At 45.3% G+C, this 19,599-nt stretch overlaps 2 protein-coding genes across 4 annotated transcripts; both read left to right on the forward strand.

Moving 5' to 3' along the window:
• The first annotated feature begins 812 nt into the window (after positions 1 to 812).
• FAM32A (family with sequence similarity 32 member A) lies at positions 813 to 2,168 on the forward strand. The gene is made up of 4 exons (XM_074163786.1): positions 813 to 909; positions 1,012 to 1,150; positions 1,295 to 1,348; positions 1,487 to 2,168. Exons 1-4 carry the CDS (start codon positions 833 to 835, stop codon positions 1,553 to 1,555), a joined length of 339 nt encoding a protein of 112 aa, XP_074019887.1. The 5' UTR covers positions 813 to 832; the 3' UTR covers positions 1,556 to 2,168.
• Positions 2,169 to 2,497: 329 nt separating this feature from the next.
• AP1M1 (adaptor related protein complex 1 subunit mu 1) lies at positions 2,498 to 11,892 on the forward strand. 3 transcript variants are annotated; one of them, XM_074163646.1, is made up of 14 exons: positions 2,574 to 2,615; positions 3,240 to 3,396; positions 3,795 to 3,862; positions 4,430 to 4,560; positions 4,789 to 4,936; positions 4,981 to 4,988; positions 5,258 to 5,285; positions 5,510 to 5,636; positions 6,813 to 6,955; positions 7,810 to 7,881; positions 8,157 to 8,315; positions 8,963 to 9,088; positions 9,289 to 9,364; positions 9,990 to 11,886. In XM_074163646.1, exons 1-14 carry the CDS (start codon positions 2,574 to 2,576, stop codon positions 10,010 to 10,012), a joined length of 1,308 nt encoding a protein of 435 aa, XP_074019747.1. In that variant the 3' UTR covers positions 10,013 to 11,886. The 3 variants fall into 3 exon arrangements, with proteins under 3 accessions (XP_074019749.1, XP_074019748.1, XP_074019747.1); XM_074163648.1 differs by lacking the exons at positions 4,981 to 4,988; positions 5,258 to 5,285 and having other exon boundaries at positions 2,498 to 2,615; positions 9,990 to 11,892; XM_074163647.1 differs by lacking the exons at positions 4,981 to 4,988; positions 5,258 to 5,285 and having other exon boundaries at positions 2,513 to 2,615; positions 5,510 to 5,642.
• Positions 11,893 to 19,599: the final 7,707 nt, after the last annotated feature.

A 19,599-nucleotide genomic window follows, 5' to 3' on the forward strand; every position in this document is an offset into this window, starting at 1 on the left:
GAGGTACTGACTGCACAACAAGAGCGTGTGACAGGCTGCCTTATTGATTGATTAGGCTGTAAAACAAAGTCACAGGACCACAGAATGGTAGGGGCTGGAAGGGACCTCTGGAGACCATCTCCTCCAACCCCCTGCCAGAGCAAGGTCACCTGGAGCAGGTTGGACAGGAACGTGTCCAGGCGGGTTTGGAATGTCTCCAGAGATGGAGACTCCACCACCTCTCTGGGCAGCCTCTTCCAGGGCTCTGCCACCCTCACAGGAAAGAAGTTTTTTCCTCATGTTGAGATGGAATTTCCCGTGTTCCAGTTTGTGCCCGTTCCCTCTTGTCCTGTCACTGGGCACCACTGAAAAGAGTCTGACCCCATCCTCCTGACACCCGCCCTTTAGATATTGATAACTATTGATGAAATCTCCTCTCATTCTTCCCTCCTCCAGGCTAAACAGCCCAGGTCTCTCAGCCTTTCCTCATGAGAGAGGTGCTCCAGTCCCCTGATCATCTTAATTTCTGGGCCATTCCTACCGTCCGGCTGGGTGGGCCCTTCTGTCTGGTGGAAAATCTATTCCCCTCAGGGAAGAAACGCCAGCCTCACTCATCCCTGCGCCTTCAAATAATCAAAACTTATTCAGAATTGTTCATTTCGGCGTGGGGCAAGGGGTGTGGGGAGGGTTGGGGCTGCTTTTTTTTTCCTGGGGCGGCCCCGCTCTCTGCAGGTTCCCCTCAGGGCGGCTCCGGCCGGCGGCGGGTTTCCCCTCAGGGAGGGCGCGGAGCCGGCGCTGGGCCCCGTCCGGCCGCCAGGGGGCGCCGCGGGGCGGCGGCGGGAGGCGCGGCGCGATGGCGGACTACGAGGCGGTGCAGCGCGGGCCGCTGCGGCTGAAAGGCAGCGGCGGGGCCCTGAGCGCCGGCAAACGGTAAGGGGGCGGCGGGGAAACCGGGGATGGGGGGGGGGGAGGAGGACGACATACACCGGGGAGGGCGGCCGGGGCCGGGAGCTGACCGCCCTCTGCCCGCAGGAAGAAGAAAAAGGCGAAGGACAAGGCCCAGGTGATGGAGCAGATCGTCAGCAGCAAGAAGCAGGAGGAGGAGAAGAAGCGCGGCCTGGACAAGCGGACCCCGGCGCAGGTGGCCTACGAGAAGATGCAGGAGAAGCGGGTAGGGCTGCCCGGCCTGGGCCAGGGCCCCTCTGGGGGTTCTTGTGGGGGGGGGGGCTTTAAAAACCCTAATGGACCCCTCCGGTGCGGCCGCTGAGGGGCTACGAGCGCTGAAGTAACCGGCCTCTCCTGTGTCTTCCTCCAGCAAATGGAGCGGATCCTGAAGAAAGCCTCTAAAACCCATAAGCAGAGGGTGGAGGTAAGATAAATCAATAAATCATCCCGATTTACTCAGGCGTGTTGGGCTGGAGGGAAGTTTTTTCCCCTCTGTGAAACACAGGGGGGTCTTGACAGCACCGAATATTCAACGTTTAAATTTCTCCTCCTCTCCCCCTAGGACTTCAACCGGCACTTGGATACTCTGACGGAGCATTACGACATTCCCAAAGTCAGCTGGACGAAGTGAAGGGGCGGCTTTGCGAGGCTGTGGGGACAAGGAGTTGCGTCGTGTCTGGACTGAGCGGGGTGGCCGTGGAAATCCTCGCGCGTGTGTGTAATACACCTTCCCAACGCTCACGGCTTCCTACTGCCTTACTTCATTCTTTGGGGTTTTTTTGTTTGTTTGTTTGTTTGTTTTTTAAAAAGAAAATGTTCAGCGAAGTCTCTTCTCGGCCGATGAGCTCTGGCTTGCGTAGGTGCGGAGGGCTGTGTTTTTTACCGCTTAAAAGGGAGGTTAAGGCCAAGATGAGTGGCTGTGAGGCAGCTGGAAAAGTGTTCCTTTGATACCGACACTTCTCCTTTTTGGAAACGAGGAGCCTGACAGCCTCACGTGGTGTAAGCTTCTCTTATAAGTTATAGGAATTGTATAATTTCCTCCTCTCTAGAGTTCTTTCAGAGGTAGGGGGTCTGCTGGAACTTGTAACTTCGATGTAACTTATTAAAATGCTGCTTTTACCCTGGTTTTGGTGCCGAGTTCCCTGTAAAAGCAGGGGCAGTGCCCCCCCCCCCCGGAACACTTTGTGCGTGGTGGTTTTGAAGCGCCTTGCCCACCCTCAACAGTTCTCAATCCCTTTGCGAGATGACATCTGTCTTGATGGTTAAAATCCTAGCGCGCCTCTTAAACCCAAATGTTATTCTTAAACCCAAATATTGTCCCTCTGCTTTCACCGGTCAGGACCTGGGTGCTCAGCATCTGCCCGGGGCTCCCCCCTCAGCCTCCTCCCTTAGCGCCCGTGCTGTTCCCAGCGCCATGGGGCCGTTTCCCAGCGCAGAGTGGGGAAAAGGGGGGACTATTTCATCCACCGGTCTCTCTGAGTTCAGGTGTTCTTCCGCTTCTCCGGCGCAGCCCTGCGTGTATCCCTCCCCGCGGCAGCTGGATCTCGTTTCGCCACTTCCTACCGGAAGTGCCGTGCGGGAAGCGGAAGTCGGTGTGTCTGCGGCCGGGCGAGACGGCGGGCCGGGCGGGAGGCGGCGGCGGCGGGGCGATGTCGGCCAGCGCCGTCTACGTGCTGGACCTGAAGGGGAAGGTGAGGCCCAGGCCGCGGCGGGCTCCGCGGGACCGAAGCGGAGGGGCCTGCCCGGCCGCGGGGGTCGGACACGCTCCGGGGTGTGAGGGGGCCCGGGATGGCGGGGCCCCTTCGGGGTCTGCAGGAGCCGCTTTCCCCTTCCCGGCCCCTGGCTGCCAGCCCCGGTATCCCCGGGTCCGAGCTGTGACAGGGGAGTCGTGGCCTGTGTCTCCTCCCCGCAGTTAGAGATGCTGCTGGTGGCAGGTGTGCCAGCAGGGCCTTTGGGCATCGCCTGGGGTAATTAATCCTAGCCGTAATTGGAGGCAGTCTGTCTCAGAGGAGTTGCATGTTTTCCCACCTTAAAAGCGTTATTAGGCCGTGTGCAGCAATGGGTGGAGAATAACTCCGGGAAATATGAATACATGATTTTGCAATGAAAGATTAGGATTTGCGTTTTAATCAGCAAAGTATTTTGGGGTTGGGGTTGGCATTTATAGTGTGCACAGCGGCTACAGCGAAGCTTGGTGGCTTTTTTTAAAGTTACTTAAAGAGGTCTTCCACATGCCTTGTGGGTTGGTCTTTCATGGTAACATCATCTCATGAAACAGAAAAAAAAATGTAAGGATTTTGCTCCTCTCTTCATAGGTTCTGATCTGTCGGAATTACCGTGGAGATGTGGACATGTCCGAGGTGGAGCATTTTATGCCAATCCTTATGGAAAAGGAAGAAGAGGGGACTCTTTCTCCTATTCTAGCACATGGAGGAGTTCGTTTTATGTGGATTAAGCACAACAACTTGTATCGTATCCTTTACACTGCAGATAGCTCACGTGTGCCCCTAGGCCAAGTGCCGCTGTGTTATTTTTGCTGGTTGTGTCTAAATACAAACCTAGAGAATGGCTGAAGTGACATAAGGAGCCTCTATTAAATAAAGTGGTTTTATGCTTTACATGGTGTCAGTGTGCACCAGCAGCACAGGGTGCAGAAAAGTCTTTGTGTTAATTTTACCCTAAGAAATGACTTCCTGAATGTTTATCTTTGTATCTTATTAGGCCAGAAGTACTGTTAATTAATTAAGTCTTAATTTTTTTTGGCTGACACTAGTTGCCTAAAGGCTTTTAAAAAGGCCCTGAGTAAACTTTTTTTTTTTTTTTTTTTAAATTCTGACTTCATATGTATGTTCCTGAACATCCTTTATCAGTTGTTGCAACTTCTAAGAAAAATGCTTGTGTATCACTGGTGTTTTCATTTTTATATAAAGTAGTTCAGGTGAGTATGACTTTTCAAGAGTAACCTCTGTCTTCTTTTCAGTTCGGTCTAAATCTGATCTAAATAGAAGCACGTAGAGCTTTTGCATTTTTTAAACAGCTCTGTGGTGATAGCGTTTTTTTACTTTATATTTGATTATTTTATAGAACTGTCTTCCTAATCGCTAATAATGGAATTGATATTTTGTAGCTGAGTAGGCAAAGGCTGTGACACGAGGCTGTAAGTAGCTGCACAAGAGCTGAGAGCGCAGAGGAGACTTGTGAACTTGATGCATGAGTAGTGGCTTATCGCGTAGATTCGATGCTTGGTTCGTCTGTACCTGGCATGAAAAATATTTTCTCCAGAATAAATATTTTTCATAATAGTTAAGAGTTGCTTCTAGGACTCTGTAGCTCTCTTTTAATTGAGGTGGGTTTCCTGAGGCTCGTGCTGTTTGTGAATTTTAAGGGGTTTGGTTTGGTGCGTTTTAAAAATTATGATTTTAGATGCAAGAATACATTCTGAATGTGCTGCGGTTCCCCAGTTAACGTCCTCCTCCTTCCCCTCCCTCCTGTCATTTTTTTTCAGGTTTTTTCTGAATATTTCAAGGAGTTGGAAGAAGAGAGCATTAGGGATAATTTTGTTATTATTTATGAGTTGTTAGATGAGCTTATGGATTTCGGTTATCCACAAACCACTGATAGTAAAATATTACAGGAGTAAGTATCATTCTGCATCACTCGGTGCCAAACCCCTTGCAAAGTTTTGAGCATTTTGCTGTGTACAAACAAATACTTTGGCTTGGTCTAGTTATCAAAAAAACTAATGCTTGATAAAGTGTAGCTTTGTGGTATCAAACTTCTATTTATTGCTGATGTGAATCTGACGTTAAAGGTGCTGCAAAAGTATAATTTTCATTTCTTTCATGTCATTTACGTGCTGTAAAGGTACATCACTCAGGAAGGTCACAAACTTGAAACTGGAGCTCCACGCCCGCCTGCCACTGTTACGAACGCCGTTTCATGGAGATCGGAAGGGATAAAATACAGGAAAAATGAAGTTTTCCTGGATGTTATAGAGTCTGTTAACCTTTTGGTGGGTACCTTTTAATGAGAATTGTAATAGGAAGTGTTGAAAAGGGCTCATTGTCTCAAAGCCTGCAAGGGGTACAAGAAAAACTGACTGTGGCTGGTGTTCTGTGATGCTCCAGGCAATGTTGGTCGTTAAGACCGAGTACCTGTAAGGACATTGAGTAGACAAATAATGCTTTACTTGGCTGCATTGCTAATTTCTGGTATGTTCTTTACGGAAAGGGTTATTAAGCATTGGAACAGGCTGCCCGGGGAAGTGCTTGAGTCACCATCCCCAGAGGGACTTAAAAGACGGGTAGATGTGGCATTTAAGGACGTGGTTTAGTGGTGGCCTTGGCAGTGCTGGGTTAACAGTGGACTTGATGATCTTAAAGGTCTTTTCCAACTAAAACAAGTCTGTGATTGCTTTCCTCCTCTGTCTGTGCCCATCACCTCCCTGACCTAATTCTGCTCTACTGGATTAATTTCTTAGGAGAAAGACATACAAGAAGATCTGGGACATGGGGATGGGGTGGGAACGTTGTTTGATGTCACAACATATCACATCAGAGCGATCTTACCTTTCTTTTCTGTTCAGGTCAGTGCCAATGGAAATGTGTTACGGAGTGAGATCGTTGGATCCATTAAAATGCGAGTCTTTCTCTCGGGAATGCCAGAGCTGCGCCTTGGTTTGAATGACAAAGTTCTCTTTGATAATACAGGCCGTGAGTGTTTCAGTGATATCTCGGTAATCGTGACAGATGTTATCTGAAGTCTTAGTTTTGGGATGGTTGAGGTTCGGCTGAAAGGATTTGTTCTAAGATGATAGAAATACCCCCTTTATCAGTGTAGAAAACCACATTAAGTCTTGTGTGATGGTACCAAGCAAAAATGGAATGCCATGGTAACCATCTAGGCTTAATCTCCTTTCAGTGGGACTTCCTGGACAGGCTGGAGAGTTGGGCAGAGAGGACACTGATGAAATTCAAGGGCAACCGTAAGGTGCTGCACCTGGGGAGGAATAACACCATGCACCAGTACAGGTTGGGGGCTGACCTGCTGGAGAGCACCTCTGAGGAAAAAGACCTGGGAGTCCTGGTGGACAACAGGATGGCCATGAGCCAGCAATGTGCCCTTGTGGCCAAGAAGGCAGATGGCACCCTGGGGTGCCACTGGGTTACACTCAAGAAGAGTGTAACCAGCAGGTGGAGGGAGGTCATCCTCACCCTCTGCTCTGCCCTGGGGAGGCCCCATCTGGAGCACTGTGTCCAGTTCTGGGCTCCCCAGTTCAAGAAGGACAGGGAACTGCTGGAGAGGGTACAGCAGAGGCTACAAAGATGATGAGGGGCCTGGAGCATCTCTCTGATGAGGAAAGGCTGAGGGACTTGGGTCTGTTTAGCCTGGAGAAGAGAAGACTGAGGGGGGATCTGATCCTATAAATACTTAAAGGGGGGGTGTCAGGAGGATGGGGCCAGTCTTTTTTCAGTGGTGCCCAGGGACAGGACAAGAGGAAACGGGCACAAACTGGAACATGGGAAGTTCCATCTAAACATGAGGGGGAACTTCTTTGCTGTGAGGGTGGCAGAGCCCTGGAAGAGGCTGCCCAGAGAGGTGGTGGAGTCTCCTTCTCTGGAGACATTCAAACCCCTCTTGGACACGTTCCTGCGGGACCTGCTCTGGGTGACCCTGCTGTGGCAGGGGGTTGGAGGAGATGATCTCCAGAGGTCCTCTCCAACCCCATATCATTCTGTGATCCTCTAGCCTTACAGACCTGTACAAGCTAGAGGAGGGATTGGCTAAAGGGAGGAATGGGAGCAGACAACTGCTTTGCTGCGTAACTGGCCGGGATGAGACTTTGGACATAAATTGCGTAGCACCTTGAAATGTGTGTTTTCTGCTAGGTGGCAAAAGTAAGTCAGTAGAACTGGAAGATGTAAAGTTTCACCAGTGTGTTCGTCTCTCTCGCTTTGAAAACGACAGGACAATTTCTTTCATTCCGCCTGATGGAGAGTTTGAACTCATGTCGTATCGTCTCAACACCCACGTAAGTCTGGATGTATGGATCTCGACTGCAGGACTCTATTATATGAGAATGTTTTAGATTGTAGGCGAAATTGCTAATAGCTTTCTCTTGATTTTATTTACTTACGTTTCTTAAAGTACGGGCAGCACAGTAGTTTTCAGTTCAACCATTAACAGCAAAGCTTTGTGCTCACTCTTCTTGGAGGAAGTAAGAATGAGTTTAGCAATAACTTGGCCATAAGTCTCTGTCTTTTCAACCGCTATTGAAACTGGGTCTGAAATACTGTTTCTGTGATGTGGGTGGTTTTTTTTAAGCTGACTACATGATGAAATGTCAAGCACAATGAATTGCTACACTGAAAACAGCAGTATTTTTGTCATTTAATGTTATTAGAGTTTGCTAGCCACAGTGAGAAGGATGAGCTTTCCTTTCAGGAAAGGAAAAATTCAATATAGAGAAGGTCTGTGATACGCAGCCATGATAGGAGACAACAGATGAAAATTTTAGCATTAATTATTTTATTTTTTTTAAGAGTGGTGGTTTGAATTAGAGTCATTTTTAGCGCTTGTCATCGTTCAGTCCCTAGTGTGTTAAATTATGAAATATTTTGGATTGCAAGTATTATTAGTCTGAAACATACCTTTTTGAGCCTGTAATTCTTGTAACACTTGGTCATTGCTACATCAATTCTTGTTCATTCGTATTTTCTTTTTTTTTTCTTACATAAATTCACAACTTGTTTGTCATTTCGAACACCACAGGCTTTCATTTTTCTGTGGGGTTCACGTGTTGAGTGTAGTTTTATGGGGAAGCAACACTTTAATGACCGTGTCAAAGTAAAATCTACAGCTGTGAAGTGTTTTTTTCCCCCTCAGGTGAAACCACTCATCTGGATTGAGTCTGTGATTGAAAAACATTCCCACAGCCGCATCGAGTACATGATCAAGGTCAGAAGTTCTAAAATAATTATGGCTAATTTTAGTCTTTCATTTGTTTTCGAAGCTTGACCAGCAGCATGTGTATTTTTGTACAAGTGTTTAGTATTTCTGTGAGACTTGCATCTTTTTAAAAACTTCATTTGTAGGTTACAGTCTCTGTGTTACGGTTCTCTTTCTCAGTGTGTACAAAAGGCTGGAGGGGAACTGTGTGTCTCGCAGCTCTCTGAACTCACCAGCCTTATGGAAATACTCAGAGGCCTGTTTTTCTGATTTTTCTTCTTTAGGCAAAAAGTCAATTTAAGCGTAGATCAACTGCCAACAATGTGGAGATTCACATTCCAGTTCCAAACGACGCCGACTCGCCAAAGTTTAAAACCACTGTTGGAAGTGTCAAATGGGTTCCAGAGAACAGCGAAATTGTCTGGTCCATTAAATCTTTTCCAGTAAGTGCTATTTTTAGTCTTATCGCCTAATAGTGTAATAATTACTTAACATTAATATTTTATGAACATTCAGACTCTGCCTTAAGGAGACTCTAATAGTATCAGGCAAGAAGCGCTGGACTCTTCCTGTATTCCTTTGGATGAGGGCTTGGAACTTGCTAATAGATGTTTAAGATGCTGTTTGTAATTTCTGTTTTACAGGGATAATTTTTCAGAACTGGGTTAGGGAGCGGATTTTTGAGCGATGTCTGTGGATGGTGTAATCCCTTGGCCTGGATTTAGCAGCAGCTGGTTTAGTTTGTCAGACTGTGCTTCTTGGGTGGTTCCATGAGCATGAGCTCTTCCAAATGCGAGTGGTGTGGCAGTACAGCTGGCTGTCACCATTCCGTCAGTGGCACCAAAAAAATGAACTTTTTTTGTTGTTTTTCCTCTTGTCTTTGAGTACGAAGCTGGTCCTAATTTGATCTGCATCTAAAAAAAAAAAAAGTGTTTGTTTTTAAAACAAAAACAAGTGCTAACTCCTAAGCCCTAGAGAGAAGAGCTGAAATGAATAGTTCAGCAATTTGACATTTGTATCGTTGCAAGCCTTTTATTTGTTGTTTCAAGAAGAAGAAAAAAAACCAAAAACATCTGTCCCTTTTGGGTAGGGTGGAAAAGAATACCTGATGAGAGCTCATTTCGGACTTCCCAGTGTTGAAGCTGAAGATAAAGAAGGAAAACCTCCCATTAGTGTAAAGTTTGAGATTCCGTATTTCACCACTTCAGGAATCCAGGTTAGTAGTTGGAAATAGAAATGCTGGTAAGTTAACGTGCTGGGCTCTGAACACATGAGTTTTTCTCATCTTCTTGATGATTCCTGTTCAATGTTATCCATAAAACCTATTTTTGACCAAAAGAAATTTTTTTTTTTTCCTTTTGTGCTAAATGCTGCTTGGCTGACATGGGAGACTTTATTTCTTACCTTTCTTTCCAGGTTCGCTACTTAAAGATAATTGAGAAGAGTGGTTATCAGGCTCTCCCGTGGGTTCGTTACATCACCCAGAACGGAGGTAAATGGAAAGCAAGAGACTGTAGATGTCTCCAACTTGCACATTTTGTTTCTCCAGCATATACCTACACACCGAAACACACAAAACCAGTTTGCTCATATTCTTGAGTGTTAAACTATGCAGTTTAGATACATGTTAGATTAAAGTGTGCTGCTTTTTCCAGGCACTTTTTTTTGGTGTCTCAATAAAAGACCCAATGGGGTAGCTCTGTAGTGCTGTTAAAGTATTTTGTAATTAAGCTGGGATTCGATGAGATTTTTGGAATATAAATTTAAAAAGAAATTGCTCATGCATATCATTCTGTCAGCTTTGAGATGTATAAGACTAAATATCTACTAAATCTACTGTATCTACTAAAAGATACTAGATCGTTTGCAAGTAAAAGCAGTGGGATTTTTTGGTTTTTGCTTTTTGTTTGTTTTGCTAATTAACATTTTTCCTGGCTTGGAAGCATCACTGCCTGCAGTTACCTCGGTAGCTTTAGAGCCTGTTTTTGTGGCTGTTCTACACAAAGATCTGGTTTTATTTTATATTGCTTCATCCCAGTGTGCTGATCTGCTTCACTACCTGTAGTGAGACAGCTTATTAAAACTGGGTTTTTATGTTTTTTTTTCTCCCTCTACAGACTACCAGCTTCGAACACAGTAAAGCACCTCGCAGGGACCACAGACGACAAAACTTCAGGCCTAGAATTTGTTTGCAGAAGCTTCTGTGGTACTGAGAGCTGTGAATGTTGTTGCCAAGGGTCTTGTTTCTGCAATCTTGGATTGGCGGGCGAAAGATTGGAAATTTACTGTTTTCAATAATGTGTTTTGAGCATCTTGAACCATTAGTATTGATTGTGTGAATATTTATTTCATTCTTAGAACATGCTGATCTTGCTGCTAAATGCTAATTACATTAGGAGTAGCAGTTACCTTGAGGAGCCAGGGATACAGAACGAACCTTGAGAATGTCTTGTCAATGCCTTGTCCATTACATTCGCAAAGTTTCTAGGATTTTAGGATCTCTGAAGACATTGGCAGCGTTATGCTACAAATTAGGGAGATGATTGTGCAATTAAATGACTGCTGAACACTTGGTTGTATTTAGCCCAAGGTATTTATTATTTTTTTTCTGGGCATATGGGTGCCTTAACTCATTCAAAGCTCTGTTAACTTATAAAAAATTACGGAATATGAGTTGAAACTATCCGAAGTCAAAAAATACTATTTGCTCTTTTTGCGTGGTTTCAAACCAATTAATCTGACGGCACAACTTCAATTGAAGGGTTTGGAAACAAATATATGGGTGTGATAAAGACAAAGTTAACTGAGACCAGGAGATGGCAGAATTAAATGTCTCTGGGAAGGTCTCTGTGGAAGCAGGATGATGGCGAGTTCAGGGTAGTGGAAACACAGACTGAAGAGTTTCAACCCTCTGACGCCCCTAGGGCGTGGAAACCCTATGCCAATTGACTAGTATTTCCTTTTTTTTTTAAATTTCTGTTCATAAAGCAAGTTCAGAACTGTAACATGTAGGCATAAGACCTTAAATTAATTATTAAAACAAAAAAAAAAAAAGACCAAACAATTTTGGAGGTGATGAATTTGGTAGGAAGATTCGGGGAGGGTTATTATTATTTTTCCAGATAATAGTAATATACTCCAACCTCTTCCTGACATTGATTGTTGTTTATGAAAAGGCTGATAAAAATACCATTGCCATCTTTCTTCCAGCTTGCCTTTGTGTTAATTTAGGGCAAATATTTCCCTTTTTTGCTATAGTTTGCTAGAATTGTTTAACTCTGTTTGCCCTAAGGGGGGATGCTTTCTTTCTCGGTCTTTTCCGTTCGTAAGCAACTATTATTAGAACTTCCTGGCAGAATGGATAACAGTTCAGAATGTTATACTTAAAGGTATTATTTTTTTTTACATGTTGTTTAATTTTTTTTTCTGAGAAGCTAAGATTGGCATGGGTGTACATAGTTATTTTGATTTTTTCAGGAAAATTTTGACGGTTATCAGTATTTTCTTTTGACAATTTTTTTTTTTTTTATTAGAATGTCTTGGGTTGAATTTAGTACTTCTGATGTGCTAAATTTAAACCACCGAAATCTAAATCTATGTCCACAAACGTGATGTAATACGCTGTGCACAAGGTTCTCTGCACCACTCTGACAGTCCTTGACTCTCCCTCGAGACTGAGAAGTCTTCGTCCCCACGAAATCCATGTAGAGATATCTGTGTATGCAGTATATACTATTAGCAAAAAAAAAAAAAAAGAACTAAATTCCCCTGAGATGCAGCTGCTGTAAGGTTTCGGGAAGGACTGGTCTCTGAAGGCATCCAGGCATTCTGGTTGGGCAGGGGTAGGTGTGGACAGGGATATTCTGGAGGAAGGTTACTGTAGTCGTCACCCAACAAGGTCGGTGTTGAAACAAATGAAATCATCTTGTTCAAGATTTTGGTTCCACTACTCATTTTCATTTGAACAATTAAGCTTATGACTGGACTAAACATTTTTATATTAAAACTGTAACTGGTTGACAAATCACTTTCCAATGACTCTATTCTTCAAACTGTTCGCTTTAATTACTTGCCTGTGAAATGTGACTTTTAATAGCTTCATTTCTTTTTCTGTTGAAAGTTGTATCCTGCGGACCAGAACAGTGTTGGTTTTTTTTTTTTTCTCATATTTTGCTGCAATTTGACTTGATTTTGATGATGGGGCATCAGCCGTGCTTGTCCGGGAAGTAATAAAGGGCCAAAAGTCCTCTTGGAATCAGTCGTGCCTCACTCGTGCTCTGCTCGGTTCCGTCTATGACAAGTTGTAGCCTCTGATCTTAGAGCAGCCTCAGTTGTTTCGGTGGGAGGCCTGGGTAAGTGCACCTGAACTTATTTTTATCATAAAAGCTGGAAGGATTCACATTCCTGATTTTGTTTACCAATTACTGACAAAATCTTTGCTTTTCTAGTGTTGTCTCCAAATATTTGCCCGTGCACCATAAAATCGGTGCCCATTTGCACCCTCTGTCTCAGAAAGCAACAAAAAAGAAAAGCCCACCTCCTCATCGGTTCCCCGTGGGGTCCCCCAGGCAGAGGGGCAGGAACGGGGAGGGGGGAGGTTATTCCAGCCCTAGCTCTCGTTCAAGGAATAACTTTAGTTTTTGCTAAGTTTTTTGTTCTTAGTACAACTGCTAAATCTTTCTGGTTTCTGCCTAAGGTGGAAAAAATGTAAATGCGATGGTCTGCCACTATGGGACAGGTAAGTGATGAAGATAAAATACTTTTCAAAGACAATTTGCATAAGTCAAATAAGCGGTAAAGTATCTCATCTGTGTTTTCAGCTCAGTGGGGTTTCCTGCCTATCTCTGTGTTACCTGGGATTTGGAACATAAAAGGCTGAACTTTGGTGTCTCTGAAAACACATCTCTGTTCTAGCCCTGAGCCCGCAGAGATTCAATCTTCTCCGCAGTCGTGTTTTCGCACGAAGCTGGGAATCGGGTTATTTTTCCTCAGCAACCTCAAGTGTCTCCCCTGCTCCATCCTTAAGGCCGAGGGCTGGCTTGGAATATTTCAGCAGCAGGAAGCGTTCCCCCCTCTCCCTCCCCAGCACGCAAATCCAACCTCATCTACGCGTTATTTAATTGCTAACCGATTAGATATCTGTTCCTGGCTCCCCCGTTGGAGTGAACAGGTAGTTTGACTTCCTGCAGTGCTGCGTGTGTGTCTCACACCTGGGCTTTTTCCTGGAATGAAAGATTACAGCAAAATTACTGCTTTTTTCCCCTCCCCTCCATGGCCAGTTCTGCCAGTAGATGGCGATATGGGCGCGCCGCGCACTACCCATTAATTAGCAACTCACACACTCAAACGCTATCTACAAAATGTGTCTTTGGGTTTGGAAGGTATTATTTTAGTTCCTCTGAGCTCAATAAAAAAATCAAAACATATATATATATATATATATATATACATATATATAAAATTTTTAGACTGATGCCTTATGATTTTTGGAGCTCAGTAACTTCTCGATGGAGTTTGACAGGTCTCGGTGTTCATTCCCGCAAAGGGAAGGGATGAGCCATTCTCCAGTGCCACGGGCGCAGCTGGGAGTCGGACACTGGTGGTGGTGGACACCACTGGGTCATGAATTAAGACTCACCTCATTAGCTGAAAGCTCCTGTTTGATACAACATGAGAGTATCTTTTTTCTTTTTTTTTTTCCCCCCACTTGATTACCTCTAGAGAAAACTAGTTTTGTCTCAATAAAAGAAGCCAGAACCTACCTCCCAATCAAGTAAAAGGGGTGCGTTAGGAAAGCTTCATCCCACCTCTGTCTTCCAGCTGGGGAGATTCTTCCATTGTTTCTCTTTTATGTGTTTCTACTCTTCCTTATTGCCATCCTTTTATGCCTGTGTGCTGTTTGGGCTGCTTATATTTGCTTCCCGACTCTCACCTGAGCTGACTTTGTCTCTAAAACACTCTTACGCCTAGAGAGAGACAACACGACTTTATCCATAGTGGGTTTGGTTTGGGTGAAGAGCTTACACCTGTTTGTTTCTGACTTTGTATTTTGTGACCAGAAATGGGCTAAACCTTGGCACCTCTCTCTTTATCTTGTGCCAAACGCAGTGTGTTGCAATTCGTTCAGCGCTGCTTTTTCCACCACCCCCCCCCCCGTGGTTGACACCCACTGCTGTTTGCAATTCAGCAGCCCTGGCACCACGAGGGCTGGTGGCCTTGCAGAAAATAGCGTGAGAGAGCAAAGTTAAGGGCCAATGTGCATAATCTTAATTGCTATGGTAATTAATTATACAACGATATCATTTATGCCGCAGGAGAAGTTGTTCTGAAATCGCGAACGATCGTAAACCTCTTTTTTTCCGCTGGATTTTGTGCAATCCGGGGTGTCATACGAGCCGTGCCCTCCCTGCGCACAGATAAAACTTGTTTCTCTTGTAGTTACGGCACGTTGCCTTGACTCAGCGTTTAGGAAAGCGCAGTTACTCACGGCGCTGGCTCCACTCGGAGGCGGGAGCTTCCCTTTTGTAGTTATTTCACTTTGTTATTAGCGCAATAGTTAAAAGACTTCATGTCCTTCTGTATTTCCTGGTGAACTGGGCTGGAGCTTTGATCCCTTTGGCTCGGGCAGCGCAGGGTCCGTGCCCCGACCGTGGCCAGCTCTGGCCCTGGGCTCTTCCCGACGTGACCATCGCTCGGGGCAGCAGCGGGTCCCGCTCTCTTCCTTGAGCACCAGCTCCTGAACCGAAAAGCCCGATGTGTTTTTAAAGATAGGGAGTTGTAGCTAAACTCGGTTCTGTGTTTGTTCTCCTGAAAACGAAGGATTCTTGTTTTATTAGGGCGTGTTCTGGGCTAAGTTCCCAGGAACTCGGTGCAAAGAGCCATCTGACACTGAGATTGTCGATAGCCCCGCGAAATCAACGGCAGGGGGAAGGTTAAAGCCACTTTTCCCACTTCAGCTGTTCCGCTGCTCTGTGGTTGTTGGCAGAGTAGTTCAACCAGAGGATTTGGATAATTTTGAGTTTAATATCAGAACTGATGCCCAGCTTAACCCTATGACCTCTCTCTCCTTCCCCTTCTCCCTTGAAGCTGCCAGTGTTTCTTTATGCTCGTTCTGGCCTCGTTGGCTGCCCTGGTATTTGCAGCTTTGCGCTGGTGCAACTTGGTCGTGCTGTAGGTGGAATTACTCTGCGTTATCCTAAAAGAAAAAAAAAAATCAAGGATTAAATCCCGGAGCCTCCAAGTTCATTTGCAGGCTGATGGTCAAATAAATAAGCAGAAACGGGCCTGAATCAAATGATCAGCAACGTGAAGAACAAGACGCTCCCAAAGTCAGCGTGCTGGGCTACGGCCCGTTCTGGAGAAAGTTTTGTAGGCTTAGTTCAAACCTTGGCTGTGGATTTGTACCTTGGATCAAAGTTTTGTTGCAGGCCCTTCTCCAATATAAAGCAAAGAAACGTAAAACAACAAATATCTAGTGAAATGCAAACACGATCTGCTCTATGTTATGCTACAAAAATGAATGAACTCTGCCTCCCACCCTCTCCCACTGTGACTTGCTGTGAATAAGCACCGCTCAAAGGAAATGATCGCAAGAAGTTCTGCCTCTTTCCAGCAGAAATAACAATTGAGCAAGAAAAAAAGCGCTGACTAGTTTTATCTCTGCTCTTCCAGTTGGGCAGGTAGAGCTGAAGAGCAGCGCTGAAAGGACTTGCCCTTAGCACAGAGCTAAAGCCCAAATAGCCAATTATAAGGCTTTAAAAATGTTTTTCCACTAAGTTAAGAACTCTTTTCTGATCTGAGACTTTCTTAGACCATCTGAAGCAGCGTGGTTGTTCCACCGTGGCTTTTGAAGGCTAGAAGAATATCTAGGGAAGTCAGGCAGACCAGGCTAAATCCATACATTTCTTATTTATGGATCTTTAAGCCAATGGGTTACAAATCACGATGTACCTGGTGGATCACAAGGGAGGCTCCACAGAATGATTCCTTACCAGCAGGCGCTGGGTTGTGCTGTTGGGGAACCAGGCGTTGAGCCTCTGCTCCAAATAACTCTAGGGGTTTTTTTCCACTTTAAGCCTTAGTTCAAGAGCTTGTAGAAGCTGCTGGTTCTTCCCCATGTTCCGGTGAGCGTAAAAGGGAATGAGGGATCCAAGAATCCCGCACAGCCCAGGAGCAAGAAGAGGCCCTGGATTTCTTGTTGTATCAAGATTTAAGAAGTCTTAGCGTAAGGGCTTTGTGAGTGGGCTGGCAAATACCAGTCGGGTGTTGGGTAGACCTCAATTGTGCGTTAGAAATAGGCTGGTAAGAGGTAATACAATACTCAAATCCTGATGCAGTCCTATACTTTCAAGAAGTTCTTCTCTAAAGCTCCTGGAATGCTCCGTTCCAGGCTGTGTGCTGGTGACTGCTGCAGTCCGGCCAAGGAGATGGGACAAAGCTACACAGACAGGAAGAGTTTGAAGAGACACCAGTCTAAAAGTTGGAGAAAAGTCTTGGGGGATGTGAATGAGGTCTGTTTAGAAATGCCCACCTTATAAACAAATAAAATCTGCTTTTACATCTTCAAACGTAAAAAAAAAAAAAAAAAAAGCCTATAAGTTGAAAAGGAATATATTTAAAATTGAGAAAAGAAAATATTGCTGTGTAGAATTCCACCTTTTCACGGTATTTGTTTAGAAAAGGACTTATCAGCCAAGCAGTGCCCCGTGTGAGGTAGGAACCCTTTGGTAATGCCGCTGAGCTCTCATCCACGTCCCAGCCACCTCCAACGACTCCCTGGCCAGTAGCGAGCGCACGGCTGCAGAAGGAGTGTTTATTTTCTTGCTGGCTTATTTATTAAAACAAAAGCACAAGACAGAGCGCTTCTACGTGTGTTGAACTCTACAATTGTTAAAGTTTCCAAGAGGTCACGAGGGTCCCAGATAACATTAGCAGCCAAGTGCTATGTTGTCCTTTTGTGTTATCAACAGGAAACATCTTTACCAGCACAGGAACTACAGCTTTGTAATTGGCCTGGTGCAAGAACATGACAGTATTTTCTCATCCTATCAGGACTCGGATATTTTGGGAGCTGGTATATAAAGCGCGCGGCACACAGTGTCTTTTGGACATTAGGAACAGGTTCATGTCAGAAATCAGTGTGCTTTGCTATTTTAGTAGTTGCTATAGTTGCAGCATGAATGATTTTTCTTGCCCCGCGTGGTTCGGGGTGGTATTTCATTACAGTTCATACGTATATTTTTATTATTTGAGTGCAGATGGACATATTTAAAGTAACTAACATGGTGATATAAGCCTTGTAAAGAAGCCTTTAGCAAATAAACAACGAATCCATAAATCATATCAGTGCAGGCCTTGTTTAGCTTTCATTAAATACTCGCAGACTTCTACGGCGCAGGATTGAGCTCTCTCCAAGCAAATTTCAGATTCACTAGATGATAAAATGTTATATTTGGGCTCTGAAATAAGAAGCGTTCCGTGTGCTGAATGATCTATGTGTTGAAAGGAACAGCCCTTTTGCCTCATGGCAAAAAAAAAAAAAAAAAAAGTCTAGTAACATCTATAACGAGTATTAGATCAGAGCAAATAGCATTTAAATGGAGCTGTAAAGAGCTGGGCTGGAAGGGGGCCACTATTGCAATTAATATTCTGTGCAGAATTACACCACTCGCTGATTATAGCAAACCTCATTCGGACCATTTGATAAAGCTGGAGCCGTTTTTTCCAGCGCTGGTTTCATCCAAAGTAACTCTAACTACCGAGAAGCAAAAACGACAACAAGCAGCCCCCTGGCGTGATGATGGCTCAGAATTTGTCCTAAATGGTGAATAATGAGAAATTCTAATAACTGGGGGTTTGTTTTAATCCTGCGGAATAAACAGTGCTACGTGACCTTTACTGCACTAATCCTCGGCTGCTTTTAGAGAGTTCCCAAAGTCAGATTTTAATAACTTTCGTTCCATTCTTAAACACCACCGGACTTCAGAAATTGCTGCTATTTCTATATAGCAAATTCTTCAGTAGAGATGGGCAAAGGGATCGTTTTGTTCTCGCTAAAACTGACTTCTACCATGAGGAAAGTCAGGGGTTTGTTTTCTGGTTGGTCACAGAAGCCTCATCTGGCACCCAGCAGCATCCCTGGCCGATGCTGGTCCGGGCAGTGCTGTCCCAAAAGGTCCTGAGGTGTCTCTGGGACAAGCCGGGGCTGCGCTGGGAGAGCTGGGAGCTGCAGCGCTCAGAATCACAGAGTCTTCATGGTTGGAAGGAACCTTTGAGATCATCGAGTCCAACCATACACACACACATACATACACACACACACAAAACCCAAAACAAACAAAAAAAAAGGAAACAAAAAACCAAAACACACAAAACACCCAACCCGACAATCTCGGGCACTAGAGCATGCCCTGAAGTGCCACATCTACACGTTTCTTAAATACCCCCAGGGATGGTGACTCCACCATCCCCCCCGGGCAGGCCCTTCCAGGGCCTGACCACCCTCTAAAAAAAGCTCACATGGATCGCTCTGCAAAATTCTGTCCCCAAACTTATCTCCGTGTATTGTGTCAAATACCAAAAATATCAGGGGCTGATGACAACAGGAGTTATTTCCGAGGGACTGACACAGTGCATAGATGGGACATTGTCAGAGGGTGGTGGGGTTTTTTTTTTTCCCTCTTGCTCACTCTTGCAACACGCCGGTGGAGGTGGCGGGAAAGGAGGGAACATTTTGGTCTTCCTGACTTCAGCGTTTGAGTAACGCAGCTCTCCGAGGCACAGTGTTGAAGCAGCTTTCTTTTTTCCAAGCAGTATTTTGTGACAGGATAGCCAGAGGGCTTTAGAATTAATGAAGTGAAATTTTTTTTTTTTTTTTTTTTTTTTTTGCTAGCAAACACAAGAGTTTTGGTTTTGTTTTTTTTTTTTTTTATTGGAGTAGGAACATGAATTCAGCAGAGAAATGAAACGGCAGCTGCAATGGCTGGAAGTTAAAGCTCAGCAAAAGTCGAGTTAGAAAAGAAGTGTTTGCTTCCAGCAGAGCGTGCGTGCGTTTGTGTGTGTATCTGTGTATGAAAAATATGTGTGTGTGTGTATCTGCTGCTGGAAAAAATGGATGTGGGGAGAGCTCAGAGGTCCTTGCGTGAAGATGGGGGGGGTTTCTCCCCCGAAAGATGCACCTTCTCGTGAGATGCAGCTCACGTCCACGGGCGTGAGGTGGACTCTGCAGCGCGTGATATTAAAGGTGATGCTAGAAAGGATCACAGCGGTCCCTCGCCTCCAAAACTTCAGAGTAATCCTTCCTAGAGGGTTTGTTTTTTTTTTTCCCCCTTGCTGAGCTCATCAAAGCTCCTGCCCTCGCAAGAAGCCGCACACCTCCACACTCAGTCTGAATTTCCTGCAGATGCCATGGGACGTCCCCGGCTGAGAGCGGGGCACCAGGCGCTGAGTCAATGCGGAGGGAGGCTGGTACCCGGGTGCCTCCGTGGGCAGCCCCGCGGCAGGATTACATCTGCTCTCGGGGAACTTCTCACCCACGTTTCCTGCACGAATCCCGGGTGAGAGTGGCGGTCGTGCGAGGGCACGGGGGAAGCCAGCAGCAGGGGAAGGCACAAGGGCGCATGGTATGTCCCATGCCTTCTTGGGCAGAGGGTACCAAAAACACTCTGTTCCCTGCCCTCCATCCACATCCACAGCCCACTGCTGGAAATATCGCCTCTGTTTTTGGAC

The sequence above is a fragment of the Numenius arquata genome, chromosome 25 (assembly GCF_964106895.1).
Source record: "Numenius arquata chromosome 25, bNumArq3.hap1.1, whole genome shotgun sequence".
Classification (NCBI taxonomy): Eukaryota; Metazoa; Chordata; class Aves; order Charadriiformes; family Scolopacidae; genus Numenius; species Numenius arquata.

Coding starts and splice junctions, on each gene's coding strand:
- FAM32A (XM_074163786.1), top strand. CDS start 833: ATGGCGGACTACGAGGCGGTGCAGCGCGGGCCGCTGCGGCTGAAAGGC. Junction 910..1,011: donor GCCCTGAGCGCCGGCAAACG/GTAAGGGGGCGG, acceptor CTCTGCCCGCAG/GAAGAAGAAAAAGGCGAAGG. Junction 1,349..1,486: donor CCCATAAGCAGAGGGTGGAG/GTAAGATAAATC, acceptor CTCTCCCCCTAG/GACTTCAACCGGCACTTGGA.
- AP1M1 (XM_074163646.1), top strand. CDS start 2,574: ATGTCGGCCAGCGCCGTCTACGTGCTGGACCTGAAGGGGAAG. Junction 4,561..4,788: donor GATAGTAAAATATTACAGGA/GTAAGTATCATT, acceptor CGTGCTGTAAAG/GTACATCACTCAGGAAGGTC. Junction 6,956..7,809: donor CGTATCGTCTCAACACCCAC/GTAAGTCTGGAT, acceptor TTTCCCCCTCAG/GTGAAACCACTCATCTGGAT.